Genomic DNA, 17802 nt, shown 5'->3' with positions numbered 1-17802 from the left:
GGTGTCACGTACTGGCCTTAGTTCTTTACGTATTTCCTATTTGACCCCCCTCCGGTCTCTGAGATGGTAATATTACTATTCCCTCTGTATTAAGATGGGGAAACTTAGCATGAAGAGTTAGGTAATTTATGGTATTAGAGAGAGAGTTATGAGAGTTGGGATTTAAACCTGTGTAAGAAAGAGTGACCTTCAACGAGCTGAGCTTGCACAGTGACATTTGGCTCAAGCGTCACTGATTGTGAGGACTGCATACGGCCAGGCAGCGTCTCCTTTGTTGTTTACCATCACTATGCTGTGGACCCGACTCGGCGGCACTTAGCCACAGCGGTCAGATTCCTGGGTTAGTGCGTTAGCCTCTCTGCTGTGTTTGCGCCCATTGTTAAATATTTAAAATATTTAATGTTTTTCAAATAGCCAAACATAAAAGGTGTTGTAGAAGTGATGGCTCTGTAGCCAGGTTGTTTATAGGAATTTTCAGTTTTACATACTGTAAACTATCTAGTTAACAAAAGAGTACATATGTGAGCTGAATATGATCTGAAAAATATATTTCAAAATAGTTGTGGTAGCATTCATCGTTTAAACGGGGAGGGGGCTTCTCCCCCTACCCAATAATAATATCCTTTCCAATTTTTCTCCCATAGTGCTACTGTATTTCACGAGCTGGTATATAAACAAACTAAAATTACTTCTTCAAATCAAGAGCTAATCTATGAAGGACGACGCTTAGTTCTAGAACCTGGAAGACTGGCACAGCATATTCCTAAAACCACCGAGGGAAACCCCATCTTTGTAGTAAGCCGGGAACCTCTCGACACCACAGGATTGATATATGAAAAAAGTAAGTTGCAGGTTTTCTTGTCCTTGATCCTGCTAGCCAATAAAAAACAGCTGTAAAAGATTTTTTGAACGGTTTGTGATCTCCATAAAGTTGCTTGATGATGACACTGGTAAAGAACTTGCATAAATATTAGAAATATTATATAAACTAGTTGAAAGTTATAGTAAAATTGAAAAGCTTTATAGCCACATACCTTGGCTTAAAATTTTGTCTCATGAAATGGTTGGCTTGTCGTCATGTATTTTACTTTAATGCTCTTTGAGTATTTTGCTAAAAATTGAATCAAGATTTTGTATTATAAATTTCAACAAATATCATTTGTCCAATGTGCATAGGGTATTATGCGGGGCTTTAGATTCTAAGAACTGTGAGATCTGTGTTTTAGAATCTTTTAAATTAATAATTCTACCAGGAAAACAAATATAACTCAAATTTTTAAATTTCTATTTGGACTGTTAAGAGTTATTTTAGAGCTAAAGAGAAGGATTGACCTCATTGTGTTGGAATTTATTTAAGAAAAATGAAACTCCTTAGAAATATGAAAGAGCACTATTGTTTTTAGTGGTTTTTCTAATCAGAAAAATGTGTTAATGAGTTTTTCTACTAATCCTCGCTTAGAACTCCTGTTTATGTGAAGGATAAGGTTAATTTCTTAAAAATTATTTACTTCTCATTTTAAGTTTTAAATTTCCTGTTTTATTTTACATTTCAGTTTCTCTCCCTAAAGTACATCCACGTTATGATTTAGATGGGGATGCTAGCATGGCCAAGGTTAGTATTTAATTGGATTACTTTGTTAAAATAGGAGCTAAAATTATTCTATCAAAGTGGAAGCAATATAAAGTATCTTGTCATTATATGCCCATATGACAGGAAATTATTCATTTAAATTGTTATCTCTTTTATCCTTGTAGTTTTGGGTATCTGCCCATAAAACTCTCTTCAAGTCAGTTCTGACTCATAGCGACTCTATAGGGCAGAGCAGAAGTGCCCCTTTGGGTCTCTGAGACTTTAAGTCTGCTGTAGGTGAAAGCCTCGTCTGTCTTCTGCGGAGCAGCCTGTGGGTTCATACGGTTGGCCTTGCTATTAGTAGACCAATGCATAATCCACTATGCCATCAGGGCACTTTTATATTTGCCCTTAGCTTTTCAAATTTGGTAGTTTTTTACATTTTTATTAACCTGATTAGCGTGCATAAACCTGAAAGTTTTGTGTAAAATTATTTCCTACACTGAACCACAGGTAGCACCAAATATTGTTATGTCCTTATTTCTTCACTAGGCAATAACAGGGGTTGTGTGTTACGCCTGTCGAATCACCAGTACCCTCCTACTATACCAGGAATTAATGCGGAAGGGAGTACGATGGTTGATGTAAGTAATAGATTGGAAATTGATCTTCACCTACATCCAAAAAATCAAAGCCTTATCCATCAATTCAGTTCCAGCTCATAGTGACCCAAGGGGACAGGCAGACCCTTAGGGTTCCCAAGGCTGTGACCTTTACAGAAGCAGAGTGCCACGTGCTCCCTTGAAGTGGCTGGTGAGGTCAAACCTCCAAACTGGAGGTTAGCACAGCGGAATGCTTTAACCACTGTGCCACCAAGGGTCCTTTTTATCTTCTCAGCAGCCTCACAAAATGATGATAACCACCCCATCCCTAACATTTTACCTCTTCAGACTAGGATCAGGTGTTTGACTTACATCATTACTGAACATTTGTTTCGCATTTAGTTTGCAAAATATTTTAGCAGCTCTTTTTCATTTTGATTCCATCAATAACTTGTGAAACAGGACAAATAGAATCCACATTTATAAACGTGCCCCACATTTTGCAGTGTGGGGACATTGCCCTCCTGTTCTGAGGACCTCGGTGTGTCTGTCCCTACTGTCTTGGAAGGCTTTGGCATTGTCATAATCCGGGAAATCAATTCTCCTGTCTAGGGTTCAAGTCCTCAGGATGCTCCTCCATTCTATATCCATTTCCCATCTCTTCCCCAAATGAAGAATGACACATTCGTGGTTTTTAATTTAACAGTACTATTGAGGTATAACTTACACGCCGTACAGTTCACCCATTTAAAATATACGGTACCAACCCAAACCACAGTCAAGCTAGCACCGAAAGAGCGGTGCAGCACCGCCACTACCTGATTTTAGAGAACTGCCGTCACCCGGAAAACCAGTCACGTGCCCGTTAGCAGTCATTTCCTCCTGACTCCCCACCCTTCACCCTTAGGTGCCTCTAGATTTCCCTCTATATAATATCAGTACACACTCACCTTAACAAGCAATGTTACAGCTGACTTCTTTTTTTGTATTAGATCACTAGTTAAGTATTCTTTCTCCAGAAATGAGGAATATGATTTTGATTAGCATGCCCCCTCCACCCCTACCCATGATATATAGGCATCATCTTTCCATTGAGTAAATGTGGAAAATAAATGCATCTCTTGAGAACCATTATCTCTAGCTCCAAATGTCATCATTTGACACTTTTGAATTTCACAGACACACAGTGATAGCCTTGTAGCTACACGATTGAAGCAAATGTGTTCTCTTGGCCTTCCCTCACTGGGCTTTCATGCTTGTGACAGTTTATATGCCTCTCCCTCACACCTCTCCTTTTTTAAAAAGCATATGAAGCATTTCTTCTTTGTTACTATTTATTCCGTTGCTCCTACTAGAAAGAGGAAATATATATAATTAGGCTGTGTGTGTTGCCTTTATGTGAAACCCACAAAATTGTTCTTACGATATTGTTCTGTGTGGTCACACATCTAGTTCGTCTTTGCCTTTTTTCTTTTTAATTTTTAAAACTAAAAAATATTACCCCCAACGGTTTTATTGGCAACTACTTTACATATTGTATAATTCAATAGTTAAATCATTCAGTCATATCAAGGAGAATTGTATAATCATCCCATGTCAGTTTTTTTGTTTGTTTTTCTTATTTAATCATTTTTTGGGGGCTCATACAGCTCTTATCACCATACAATACACAAGAGAATACCCAATACAAACACATTTGTACATTTGTTGCCATCATCATTTTCAAAACATTTTCTTTTTACTTGAGCCCTTGGTATCAGCACCTTATTTCCCTTCCCCTACCTCCCTCCCTCACGAATGCTTGATAATTTATAAATTATTATTACTTTTCATTTCTTACACTGACCGATGTCTCCCTTCACCCACTTTTCTGTTGTCCATCCCCCAGGGGGTTTGTTCTATGTAGATCATTGTGATCGGTTCCCTCTTTGTCCCCCCATCTTTTCCACGTCAGTTTTTTCAGTGCATCCCCCTCCCATGGTTAACTCACCCCAGCAATCAATCTGTTCTAGTGCTCCCTTCCCCCTCCCGTCTTCACCATCCATTCCCAAGATCCTCTTATCCACCCCAACTCCTACATTCCCTACAACCCCTCGTATTAGTTATTCTCATTGTCCATCCACTCCTGTGCTTCACAGCTGGGAGACCCAACAGAAAACAATAAAAAACAAAATCACACTAAAGTGGTAAGGATAAAAACATACTCGTATACAGACAAAGATACAAATAAAGTGTACGAAGGGATAGGCCCCAAACATTCAATGTCATGGAACCAGTAAGAAATACTTGCACCTAGAATATGTTCCGTTCCGTCTTATAGGGTAGTCAGCTGGCCAAGTATCAAGGTCAATCCAGCCGTAATCAAGAGCAGAGTGGTCTCTGCCTGTTAATAAGGCTCTTAAAATTTTTTCCCAGAAGTATAAATTTTAATCCATTGTCTATATAAAAACAGCCCTCAGCACTTATATGTTGACCCATGATACTGACCCCAAAAAACCCATTTATATATATGTCATCTTCTTTATGTATCATATTAGTTAGTTTAAAGAATAAATTTAACAATATTAATAGTGAAAATTAATCCTGGTGGTATGAAAGGCTATACAACTTAATTGTGTGAGAGTAGGAATTTTTTCCTTGTATAATTTTTTAATGCCTTAGATTTCTAAACTGTGAGCCTAATAAACAGTAATAAAAATAAACTTGTGAAAATTTCAGTCCCATAGGTGTTTATATGGGTCATAGAAATACTTTTAATTCCAAAAAGGGCGAGTTGCTTTTCATAATATATCGATAATATTGTTATGAGATGTATTCACACAGTGTTGTGGTTAGTGATAGAAAAGAGAGAAATAGCTCCTTGGGTGACCTAATGGGAATATTAATATTATCTTGTAGTGAATTAATTAAAGATGACTATAGTGAAGCTGTTCACAAAAAGACAGAGGTTGTGATCACACTGGAATTCTGCATCAGAAATGTTGAGAAGACTGTCAAAGTGTGAGTAGTTGACTTCTCTACTAGCGGTGGTGAAGATACTGTTGTTGCATTTGTTTCATTGATTGAGTTACTCATGGCATAATGCTACATGCGATTCAAGTTTTATACTAAATTATACTCTCAGTGACCATTTGGAATATTTAGGATGAGGAGCAGCCTGAGCTTAGTGATGAGTTCATCACAAAGGCTACAGTATGATTTCTAGTTAAGAAATGAACACCATCTCTTTGGTGGCTCACTTCATCCCATCCCCAGTCCTCTTTAAGAAGAAAAGAGCAATTTTCGGGATAAGCATCTCATGTTTGCCTTAAAAGCAGACACACTGAATAGGAAAGTATAACACCTGTCGTCAAGAGGGATCCTGGAACTACCTTTTGCCAATATTTCTGAAATTTTAGAGTTTACCTTTCATTTACTCTGATTACTAATCTTATCCCTGAGAATATCTTGAAACAGAAAGCTATTTTAAATTTCCCTCCTTTTAGGCTGTGGTGTTTTCACTACAGAAAAAATATAATAAATGAAATCAGTATTTATCTTGACCTCTATTAATAAATGCTCAAATCTAGAATTTTGACTGCTATTATAGCATACATCTATTTGAAATTAATTTTTCTTTTCCATTTTATCCCATAATCGATAAATTTATATGCAGAGGAATATAAAATAACTTCTTTAGGGAGACTTCAAAGTGGTTGTTTTTGCTTTTTACTTTAGACTCTTTTGGCTTATAAGTTTTGCATCAATTTTTTATTCTTAAGTGGCTATGATCATAAAAACTCAAATAGAATTTATAAAACACCTTTTAAAATCGATATATTCATTATACTCTTTAATTTTTTATTGACATTTTTCTTATTTGACTTATAATCGACTTATTTTTCATACAGATATGAAAAGTTGATGCAGATCAACTTAGAAGCAGCAGAGCTAGGTGAAATTTCAGATATACACACCAAATTGTTGAGAGTAAGTATTTATAAAATTATAAAAATCATAGGCTCATAACCTAATCCTTTACTGACAAGATTAGAGCCAAGCTCTCCTAAAGATAATAGACCTAAAGCTCTCCAAAGAAAAAGTAGCTTTTCCCTCTTCTAGGAACTTTTATATTTAAATACTCTTACAGCCATAAAATTCTTAAAACATTTCTAAATGCCTGCTACTTTAAACCCTTTCTCTTGCTCTCTTCTGGAGTCTGTAATGCTTATGTTTCCACCTAATTTGTTTAATTTTCCTTCACAAAATACAGCAAGTTACGTGTTTGTGTTAAATGTGGCAATTAAAGCAAGTTTATTAATGTAATTTAACATTCATAGTGCTTAAATTTTCTTAGAAAGGGAAGCAAGTTCTGGAATTAGCATTAAGGAAAGGGTGATGTTGGCACGTCGAGCCAATGAATCTTTTCTTAAATTAGAAAATGAATTCATGTCTTAAGTCTCTACTGAAAAATACAATAGCTTTTCAGTAGTCTCTGCATCCATTGTTGAAGTGTAATGTGATACATGGAGAGAGTTGAGTACTAATCTCACATCAGCCCCTGCTTACCTGGCTGGCTACTTAAGTAAGCTTTGAATTATTTTCATCCTTTGTCTAAAGTGGACAATTTCATATTTGCTCATCTCGCAGGTGATTGTAACATTAAATGATATAAATTAAAGCTTATGCTTTTTAGCGTCAGAAGGATTGATTTTCATATAGTGGGTGCTAAAGCGACAACGGCTTAAGACACCCTTCACTCCTCTTTTCATGCCAAGGCTGATTATTAATGGCCTGTTTTCCTCAGAGCTAGAGATCATAAAAAGGTGTTTTTCTTATGAGTCATGGGTAGCTAATAAGGTTTGACATTTAGTGCATTGTATTTGGCAGTTTTTGAAAAGTAGAATATAAAAGAAATGGAAAATGACAAAGCATTTTTAGTAGACATAGTACTGCAGCCAGTGGAGTTAGTATGGGCTACTTTATACAACTAACTCACGTAAATTGATGAGGAAAGTTGTCAGTAATAAATGAGTAAAGAACATGCGTAAACTATTTACAAAGGAGGACTAATATATGTAGTAAGTAAACTCTTGGGAAAATTCCAACCACAATCATAATACAACATTGCTTATTTTAATAACAGGATAGTTATTTTACCCCCAAATAAATAAGCAAAACCAAGTTCAATGCCACGGAGTCTGTTCCAACTGATAGCAACCCTGTAAGACGGGGTAAAGGTGCCCCTGTGGCTTTCCAGGGCTGTAGGTGTTTACAGGAGTAGAAAGCCTCCTCTTTCTCCCGCAGAGCAGAGCAGCTGGTGGTTTTGAACTGCTGGCCTTGAGGTTAGCAGCCCAAGGTGTAACCCACTGTGCCACCAGCAAGAGTGCACTTTAAAAAGGACAGTCTTTGTTGATAGTGGCAGTGACACAGTCTGTGGCACTAGAAGTGCTCGGTTAGGAGCCGAGAGAGTCAGAACCAATCTGATGGCAGTGGAAAGCAGGAACCTCTATGAAAAGCAATAGTGTATATCAGTCTAGTTATCTTGAGACAGTCCTTTCTTTTCCTAACTTTTCGTTTAAATTTAGGTAAAAGTTTACAAAACAAATTGGTTTTCCACTCAACAGTTAATACACATTTTGGTTGATGTCGTTGGCTGCAGTCCCCACAATGTAACAGCACACTCTGTTCCCTGTTTGCATGCATCCTGCTTTCCTGTGCCCGTCTGCCCTGTGAGCGAGCTTTCTTCCTGAGCACATGCTTACAGCCTGTGTGTGGTTCGGGGGGGTGCACATGCTTCCTAGTCCTTTTGTTCTAGCCTCCATCCGCCCTTACAGCGCTTGCCAATTCAGTGTAAATAAAATTGACAATTAAGTAGTTGATTTACTGAGGACATTAAGTATGAAATACGTTCATGTTCTAAGAGGAGTTGGGATTTTTTTGTTGGTGTTAGTTTGTTTTTGCCTCAAAGCAGAGAACAAATATTGGGGTATGTATATGTAATGCTTGATGGCTGTGTTCATGGTTTTATGTTGACTCTAATAATTAATATTTACAATTACTGTAAGATGAAATATTGACCATATTTGGCAGATAAGAAAACAGAAGCTTAATATAATGGTTAAAGTATTTTGTACTTAAAAAAAAGAAGATGCTATTTAATGTAAAAACTGTTTCCTAAAAAGTGATCTCAGGCTTTATTATATTTCATCATATTAATTAAAAGGTTGACTCCTCTGTTTCTTAGTGATAAAAGAAATAAATGCCCATCTTACAGTTGGGTGTTAGATTTGATAAAATATGACTGAATTTCTTCATGTATTAAAATGAATTTGAGCCTAACTCTTGGTGGACATCAACCATGTTGTGTTTAAAGATGGAAATAATTACTCAGTCTTTGAATTGATGTATGAAAAAGCTGTGATCCAAGCTTTGAACTTCACTGGCTTTATAATGACCATTTGTGACGTTGGACACTCTGGATCTGAACTCATTGGTTTTATTTAGCTTTCCAGTTCTCAGGGAACAATAGAAACCAGTCTGCAGGACATCGAAAGCAAATTGTCTCCCAGTGGAGTGCTGGCAGATACATGGGCCCATCAAGAAGGCACTCATCCCAAAGACAGAAAGTAGGTTATAACTTTATTTGTGATTTCTGCACTTAAAAGAGGCCCTTTTCCACATTGGCTCAGTTAATTTATTTGGATTTTTCTCTCAAATAGTGTAGAAAAGCTACAAGTCCTATTAAATTGCATCACAGAGATTTACTGTCAGTTCAAAAAAGACAAAGCAGAACGGAGTAAGTAAAATTTGCCATTACCATCTAATGACCTAGCCTTAGTAGTTCTAATTCAGTTGAACTAATTTGGTGTATTTATGAGGGTGACCAGTAAAGTTACTATATCAGAGATGTGGGTCTTTCAAGAAAGATGTTGAGTTTATTAGAAATTATTCACGAAAGAGACAATTAGAATAGTTAAATGTTCAGTCAGGGTCATCTACCCCAGAGTAACAGAAAGGAATGACACTGACCAGGGCAGCCGTGGAGCTGAAAGAGGAGGGCCCCGCTCAGGGGAAGCCGCTCCTCATGGCCGCTTGACGGCTGGCAAACCTTCTTCGTTCTGAAGAGAAGCAACCTAACAGAATCTGTTAGCAATGTTCTGATTTTTAAATGTTGTCAGTCAATTTTTTTTAAGGTTATCACTAAACAAACCAATTACAAACATTAATGAGCCAAATTATCCGTTGAGACACCAGATTATATCTGCTTTAAACATTTAGATTTCTGAGGTAAACTGTAAATGTACATATAAATCATGCAGAATTTTTTCATTAAAAACTTACATGTCATAATTTTATGGTCCTAAGTTTACAAATGTAATCTACCCCACCCCTTGTTTTTAGGGCTAGCTTATAATGAAGAACAGATTCACAAATTTGATAAGTAAGTATTCAGATTATGTTTACTATAACTTTGGGGGGCACTTTTAGTTACCTTTTTAATATGATTCTTCCCAGAATTGCAATGAAAAGTACCTTTTGGAATCTTAACTTCATAAGATTGCTATTATGTAAGCACCTTTTTGAAGCCCTCATCAGACTGCGGTTATCTGATCCCTGGCTGGAGGTGCCTAGATGGTGTAGGGGTGGGGAGAGGGGGGCTCGCCGTTCAACTCAGTCTTCTGCTCCCTATGTTCTGGTTACACAGGACAGATACTAGGAGAAAGCTGAGAGAGACTTAAACACCTACTTAACTGTACTCCTCAACCTAATCGTTCTCCTCTTTTTGCTATAATGTCTGTCTTAGAAATCTTTCACTAAGCATTGTAGAGTAACTGTTGATTTGCTAACCACAAGGTCAGTGATTCAAACCCACTATCTGCTCCGCAGAAGGAATGATAAGGCTGTCTGCTCTCATAAGGACGTAAAAACTTGAAAACCCTGTATGTTGTTATGAGTCAGAATTAACTTGATGACATTGGGCTTTTTTTTTGTAACAATTGAGCCAACCTAATTTGACTTATATACATACACTTAGGAATGATTTTCATCACTTAGACTCTCACGCTACAGCAGTCATCATAGGAAATAAATAGATTCATATATTTTTAAATGTTTTAATATCAAAAAGTGAAACTGATTGAAGTCTGATTATTTTTGAATTATAGACAAAAACTGTATCACCATGCAACAAAAGCTATGGCTCACTTTACAGAGGAATGTGTTAAAAAGTATGAAGCCTTTTTGGATAAGTCAAAAGAATGGATGATGTAAGTAAACATGTTTTAAAGCATGAGGGTGTTTGTTATTACTACCTAATGGTCTATTTTAATTAGGAATGTTTCACCAAGTAGCCTATTAATTCAATTCTTTTTTAATTTTCAGAAAGATGCTTCATCTCAGGAAACAGTTGTTATCTCTAACTAATCAGTGTTTTGACATTGAAGAAGAAGTGTCAAAGTATCAAGACTACACTAATGAGGTAACTATCAACAATCTATGTCTAGAAAAAGATTTTTTTTTCCCTTTGGCAAAAATAAAGTGAAATTCTTTTCAATTTATACTTGGTAATAATTGAAAAGGGAGAAACAGGATATCATGTGTATATTGTTCCTTTTTTCACTTATATTTGAAGCCAGATTTTTTTATAGTGTTAACCACTGTATCCTTAGTGATTTTGAAATAAAATCTAATTTAAAGCTATAAAGCAAAAAAAAAGCTATAAAGCAAACTTATGTGGCCTATCAACCTTTTTGCAAAATAAAAATATTATTCAGCATCTCCCTGACAGTTAAAAACTTTGGTACTGTAGCTCATAACCCAGAATAAAGTCGAGGTACCTGTGTTTGTAGCCCCCTGGATTGTGCTAGCACACACACCCCTAGTGGGCAGTATCGCCCAGTTTGGGAAACACTGCTATAAAGGGTTTATGAAAATCTATAATATTGGATTCTGAGATCAGTGGTTATATTTTATTGTGTGATTGATGTAGGTTTTTATATTTCAGTTACAAGAAACGTTGCCTCAGAAAATGTTGGCAGCCTCCAGTGGAATCAAACACACCATGACCCCAATTTACCCAAGTTCTAACACACTAGTGGAAATGACTCTTGGGTAAGATATTCATCTATCAATAAATGTAATGTCTCCTTAGGCTTTTGTTTCAGTTTATGATCTTGCTGTTATCTTTTGAATTTTGTAATGTTTCCTTTGTATAATGTTTAATAATGTTATTAAATGAGGTCATTCAATCTGGAGAACTAAACAGGATCATGACTCATATCGACCCTGTAGGACAGACCAGAGCTGCTTTACTCTGTAGGGTGTCCAAGACTATTAAGTCTATACTGGAGCAGACAGCCTCTCAGCTTTCTCCCATGAAGCCACTGGTAGACTTACACACTAACTTTGTGATTAGCAGCCCAGTACTGAAACTCCTGTGCCACCTGGGGTGCTTAGAGAACTCACTTTCAATTAAATAGTACTATAAAAATGTGGAGGGACAGCAGACATGTGGGAACTCCAGCCTTTCTGTGAAATGCAACTAAAGTTTATTAAAATCAGTCCTCGAGTTAATTCCACCTCACAGTGACCTTATAGGGCCATTGCAGAGCGGGTCCTTGGGGCTTCTGGGACTCAGTCCTTAGGGAGCAGACAGGCTCATCCTTCGTCAGAGCAGCCCAACACTGCCCACTGTGCCACCAGGGCGCAAATAGACATGCGTGATTATGACACAGCTCCATGCTTGTTGCGAGCAGAGGGGCTGATTTGTTTATTTTATATGTACAGTATGAAGAAATTAAAGGAAGAGATGGAAGGTGTGGTTAAAGAACTTGCTGAAAATAATCATATATTAGAGAGGTGAGTAACAAACATACTGTGATTTTTTTTCATCGTTTTATTAAGGGCTCATACAACTCTTATCACAATCCATACATACATCAATTGTGTAAAGCACATTTGTACATTCACTGTCCTCATCATTCTCAAAACATTTGCTCTCCACCTAAGCCCCTGGCATCAGCTCCTCATTTTTGCCCCTCCCCCCTGCTCCCCTCTCCCTCGTGAACCCTTGATAATTTATAAATTATTATTTTGTCATATCTTACACTGATTTTATATGCAATTGATAAATTTATATCTTGTGTCTGCTTTTATCTGTGTGCTGAGCAAGAGGGAGGAATGAAAATGTCAGGTGCCTATGGTTTTCATTTATGACAAATTCGTGGTGCCTTTTTATGTGTTTGATATTTGCATAAAGAAAAATCCATAATGCTTGGTTCCATTTTATGGAGATACTGATTAGTAGAATTATTTTTCACATACTGTTTTCGTCATGCACGAGAATCATAAGTTTTAGTTTGGGGAGCCTGAGTTGCTTATGAGCTGTCAGCACTCTGAGTGGTGCTTTGTACCCTGCAGAGCCTCTGTGGATTCCTTGAGGAGGGTGAGTGGCCTCAGTACGGAGCCAGGGTCTGCAGCCTATCCATAACATCCTCATGCGGCAGAGAAAGAATTTGGGAAGGCACAAAGCTCTAAGGCCATTGGGGGTCGCTGTTTTGTCATCTCGGTTCCTCAGTGTGATGGATTGAATTACGTTCCTCACATAGCTGCAGAGTTGGCTGGGCCACGATTCTCAGCATTATGTAATTGTCCTCGACTCTGATCTGATGTCGGCTTGTGAATCCTAACCTCTAAGATGTTGAGGAGGCAAAATTTGTTGCAGTTAGGTTAATGAGGCAAGATGGCAACAACAAAACAACAATTTTCCAACACAGGGGTTAATTCTAGAACCAAGCCTACCCTGCGATTACACTAAGTGAAATAGCAGAGTGGCACATAAAACGAATCACAGAGATTATTCACTTTAAGATCAGTGCCCTGCTTAAAACCATCAATATGAGAACAAAAAGGCTGGGGGACATACAGTAATTCAGTACCAGGTGTGTCTCCTCTGTGCTCCTGGGTGTCTCCATTGTAAAGGTATATTGTTCCCACTGCGCCTGCCAAGTCGTCAGTGAGCGGACCCCTTGGTGCAATGTGTGAGCTACCTGTTCCCGACCAGCTTTGGCATGATGACTTTAGCCTCCAGTGAGGTGCCTTGCCTGAATTAGTTCTCTCCTGAGGGATTGCAAAAGACTGCTTCTTCTCACTGAATCATTCTTCCTACGTGGGAGTTTTACCTGGACTTAATAAAGGAAACCTTTCCCACATCAAAAAGGGAAAGGAAAAGAAACATACCTTTATGAACCTCCTATCGATCTATCTTCCTATATTTGTGGAGGAGCCCTTGCGGCCCGCTGCTCCCTGGGAGAAAGACAGCGCTTTCTACCCCTGAGAGACACCGCCTGGGAACCCACGGGGGCGGGGCAGTTCTACCCTGTCCTTAGGGTTCTCTGAGTTGGCATCAACTTGATGGCAGTGAGTTTGGTTATTTGGTTTTTCTTGTGTTGTTAGTATTTATGAGCATTTGGGGGCAAAGAGTATGAGTGGGTTTTTTTTCTCTTAAAAAATCTTTTTTAATCGCTCCTCGGCCTTTTGGCTAAGATCTAGTATCTGTTCTTATCAGTTTAATATCTGATACGTCCTCTTATCCGAGGACAATATATTAAATGGATTTTTGGAGCAGGGAGTTGGAATAGGAGCTTGCTCCGTCCACTCCACTCCACTCATCGACCTGGTATTGCAGTACACTTCCAGGAACGGTGCACCCCCTCGGGGGATTCCTATAAAAAAGAAATTAAAAATAAAAATAAATCATTTTACTGGGGGTTCGTACAACTCTTATCACAATTCATACATATATCCATTCTGTGAAGGACATTTGTACTTTTTCTGGTCAATAAACTGAGTTTATTACAGTGTATATACAGACAGAACAATATACAAACTGTAAATGTATCTATTTTAAGATTATTCCCAAGTGAGCAGACCTATGGGGCTAGTCCTAGAATAAAACATTCCTGGTGCTGCAGAAATCCTCTTGCGCTTCCCCATCTCATTCTTTCTCCCCACAGGGAACCCCTCTTGACTTCTTCTTTTTTAATCATTTTATTGGGGGCTCACAACTCCTTTCACAATCCATACATACATCAATTGTGTAAAGCACATTTGTACATTCATTGCCCTCATCATTCTCAAAACGTTTGCTCTCCACCCAAGCCCCTGGCATCAGCTCCTCAGTTTCTCCCCTCTCTCCCGAACCCTTGATAATTTACAAATTAGTATTTTGTCATATCTTAATAGGGCATAATCTTAACTTAGATATGAAGTAACACTTGAAAAATTGGTGACAGAAACCAGGTCTTACATAGAATGTTGTGCTACACTGCCTCCACTTGAACATCCCACTATCACTTCATTTATTATCCTTCCCAAATCAGTTTCCCTCTAATTTCCTCATCCTCCTCAATGGGACCACCTTTCTTCTACTCGCTTGATAAAACATTTCAGATGCTTAGTCTGCTTTACTCCTCATTAGGTTTGGTAGTCTTCCTTTGATAAGTTCTCATATTTTCGCTCTTCACTGTAATTCAGCTCTCCTTCCCTTCTTATGTGGGAACTGTGGTACTACCCTGTTAACCTGCTTCATTGATCTCAGGATCTGCCCATCTTGCCATGAATCTTGAAGCCAAAATAATCCTTCCAAATACTAAACTAGTCATGCCACTGGCTCAAAGCCTCTAAGCTCGTGTCACCTAAAAAGTCACACATAGCCAGGGGCTCGAGTGGAAAGCAGATGTTTTGAGAATGATGATGGCAACGAATATGCAAATGGGTTTGACACAAGGGATGGGCGTATGGATTGTGATAAGCGTTGTACGTACGAGCAGCCAATAAAATGATTTTTTAAGTCAAATATAAATTCACACACTCATTCAAAAAAAATGTATCCCCAAATTATTCATTCAACTTAATTCCCTACTTAGTACTCCGCAAGTGACATTCTATTTTCTAGCAAGTTTCCATTTCTCTTTATGCCTTGCGGATGGATGTCAGACTGACAGTCACCATTGATGTAGACGTGCTCTATTATGTCGTTTACACCAACATTTTTCTGGGTTATGCCAATCCCCACTTTACCTCAACTCTTCTACAGTCACTGTGTTGCAGTTTTATTGTTTTTTTATGTTGCTAATGTTTCAAAGTAAGAAATAGAGCAAACAACAGTTACTGAAATTTAAAAAAAATAATTACTCCTCTCAAAAGTATTCTGTATTATTTAAGACCAAATCAATTAACCTTCAGGTGTTGCTCTTTCCCTTGTCTTCTGTGCTCTAGGTTTGGTTCTTTGACAATGGATGGTGGCCTTCGCAATGTGGACTGCCTTTAACCTTCTCAGAAGTCTGAAGGGCATTTCTGTTTGCACAAGAAAATAATACTGGGACTTTAAATGAATGCCTCTGTGAATGGTCTCTTGGTTTGACAATTCAGTATTTGGAAATGTAAATATGTACACTATTGTAAATATATTTAAAAAATACTAATTTTTGGCTGCTGTTAAAATGTAATTTTACCTTTTAACATTTATAATTATAAGGAGGGAACTTGACCTCAGTGAGCACTAGTAGAAAGCCATGACCAGTATGGGAGATACTGACCCTCTGCTCTTCAATAGAGGTCTGACTTAACTAAGTCATACTTCTCTTGATGCCTCCTGGGAATATTTTTAAGTGGAGCCAAAATTGGCATCTGTACAAATCAGCGATGGTTTATGGCTGGCACATTTTGGCGTCTGTACAAATCAGCGATGGTTTATGGCTGGCACATTTTGGCGTCTGTACAAATCAGCGATGGTTTATGGCTGGCACATTTTGGCGTCTGTACAAATCAGCGATGGTTTGTGGCTGGCACATTTTGGCGTCTGTACAAATCAGCGATGGTTTGTGGCTGGCACGCGTGTGATTGGTAGGATGGAGAAGCGGCTTCTGTGAGGGGGGAGCAGAACCAAACCCGTTTGACTCGGATCACAATTATTTTGAGAAGGAGAAAAGGGCATTATTTCATTTTATAAGGTGTCCAGGTCCCCAATTGTCCTTGTATCTCTTTAATTTCAGATGATGAACTATTGAGAAAAAAAATTTTTTTGAGCAAAAATTTTTTAAGTGATTTAATTATAGAACCCATCTTTATTTTGGCTATAAAAGTATATCATAGCAGTTTTTATGTTTTAAGGTATAAGTTTTTTCCTTTAATTCTGCTTACTACTTCATGAAAAACATCAATAAATTTATTGATTGTAATATAAAGAGTTTGTGTGTATCTGTACAGTTGAAGAAACAAGTTACTTTTGAGAGAAATGATGGTGGTAGTAAATTATTCATAGAATATTGACTGTTGGGGCAATTGTCTCTTATAAATCTGCAAATTTGGAATTCTTTTATATGTTTATGCCATAAAAATTAAAGGATATGTTCTCTTTCAAAGAGTTCAGACTAAAGAGTATGCTCAGCAAGAGATGATTTTTGTCTCCTTGAGGGTTTTCATTTGTTTTTGTTTTGGTCTGTGGTTTATCAGACTATTGAAGTGTGCTTAGACACAATGTGTGTATCACAAAAATAAGTGCTAAATAAGTAAATTTGACTATGATGAACATCGGAAAATAAATCTACATTAGAAACTGAAAATGAATTAAGCTTTTATTTGAGGTCACTGATGCACTATTGCAGTGTGGAATTTTGAGTGTCACATATACTCATGTAGCAAAAAGTGCCTAAGTGAGTTATTTATATAAATACAGTTATCCACTTTGCTGAGTGTGTGCTGTAGGGGATGTTTAATTCCTCTTGATTTTAATTTTCCATTTGACTATCCCACAGTATACCTTTAATTGTCCAGTTCAAATGTGCATGTCACTGAACATCTAGGTAAAATTTTACTCAAATTATGTAGTGAATTCATATATGTATAGATTGTGTATTTTAGCACCTCTTAAAAATGCTAAGAACACATGCTGGGGGAATTATATTTTCTAATAGTTGTATTGATAAATACATCTATTCCTCATTAGTATTTTTAAAAGACTATTTTGTTCCCCATGACATTAAGGAGACCAAATACTCCACCTCCCCCCACAACTTTTTATTGTGAATTGGGTGAAGCCTTCTAGAGCAGGTCAGCTTTCTCTTCAGCAGTTCAGACACGTTTGTTTCACGTCACTGATTGCAAACCCTACGGTGTCACAGCGCCTACCTCTCCATCTTCCTCAGCACTGAGTCCTGTCCCCTCCTCCTCCACTTCTAACCCCTCTGAACTTTGTCCTTAGGTAAAGGCTGCCCTTGTGACCTCCAGCGGTTGATTATTCTAAGGTGTGTGTGCCGTCCTATTATTAGGGTTCCCTTTGTAGATGCCATTTGGCTGAACATGGAGCCATGGCGGGGTAAGTTCATTTTCAGACCTGAAGTATAACGAGGGGCCGTAGTCTTGGGGTTCCTTCCACCAGCAAGCCAGATGGATCTGTTACGATTTTGAGTTTGGGGAAACCAACCAACTTGCTTTCACTAGTGGGCCATCAAAATAATACATCTTCACTGAAAGCATTTTTTAAAGTAAGTGAATACAAAGTGTTAGCAGTTTGCTAAACTACCTTTAAAATAAGTTGCAACCTAAGTAGTATTTTTTTCAACATTATGTTTCCAAAAGAGAGGGGTT

General features: G+C 37.7%; 1 protein-coding gene and 1 non-coding gene across 2 annotated transcripts in view; both read left to right on the top strand.

The window, feature by feature from the left end:
* Positions 1 to 16724, top strand: part of TBK1 (TANK binding kinase 1) — a 52504-nt gene extending 35780 nt beyond the window's left edge. The window contains exons 9-21 of the mRNA XM_075551339.1: positions 645 to 841; positions 1554 to 1612; positions 2123 to 2214; positions 5071 to 5172; positions 6063 to 6141; positions 8659 to 8780; positions 8874 to 8950; positions 9556 to 9595; positions 10320 to 10421; positions 10537 to 10633; positions 11159 to 11265; positions 11941 to 12012; positions 15433 to 16724. Coding sequence (XP_075407454.1) covers positions 645 to 841; positions 1554 to 1612; positions 2123 to 2214; positions 5071 to 5172; positions 6063 to 6141; positions 8659 to 8780; positions 8874 to 8950; positions 9556 to 9595; positions 10320 to 10421; positions 10537 to 10633; positions 11159 to 11265; positions 11941 to 12012; positions 15433 to 15484 — 1198 coding nt within the window. The 3' untranslated portion in view covers positions 15485 to 16724. The remainder of the gene's footprint in view (positions 1 to 644; positions 842 to 1553; positions 1613 to 2122; positions 2215 to 5070; positions 5173 to 6062; positions 6142 to 8658; positions 8781 to 8873; positions 8951 to 9555; positions 9596 to 10319; positions 10422 to 10536; positions 10634 to 11158; positions 11266 to 11940; positions 12013 to 15432) is intronic.
* LOC142451967 (U2 spliceosomal RNA) lies at positions 13674 to 13867 on the top strand. Its single transcript, XR_012785060.1, has one exon. It is a non-coding gene; the product is annotated as a U2 spliceosomal RNA (small nuclear RNA).
* Positions 16725 to 17802: the final 1078 nt, after the last annotated feature.

This window comes from Tenrec ecaudatus, chromosome 6 (genome assembly GCF_050624435.1).
Source record: "Tenrec ecaudatus isolate mTenEca1 chromosome 6, mTenEca1.hap1, whole genome shotgun sequence".
NCBI classification, from domain to species: Eukaryota; Metazoa; Chordata; class Mammalia; order Afrosoricida; family Tenrecidae; genus Tenrec; species Tenrec ecaudatus.
The sequence above is the reverse complement of the archived record's forward strand: the minus strand, read 5'-3'. Positions and strand labels throughout refer to the sequence as shown.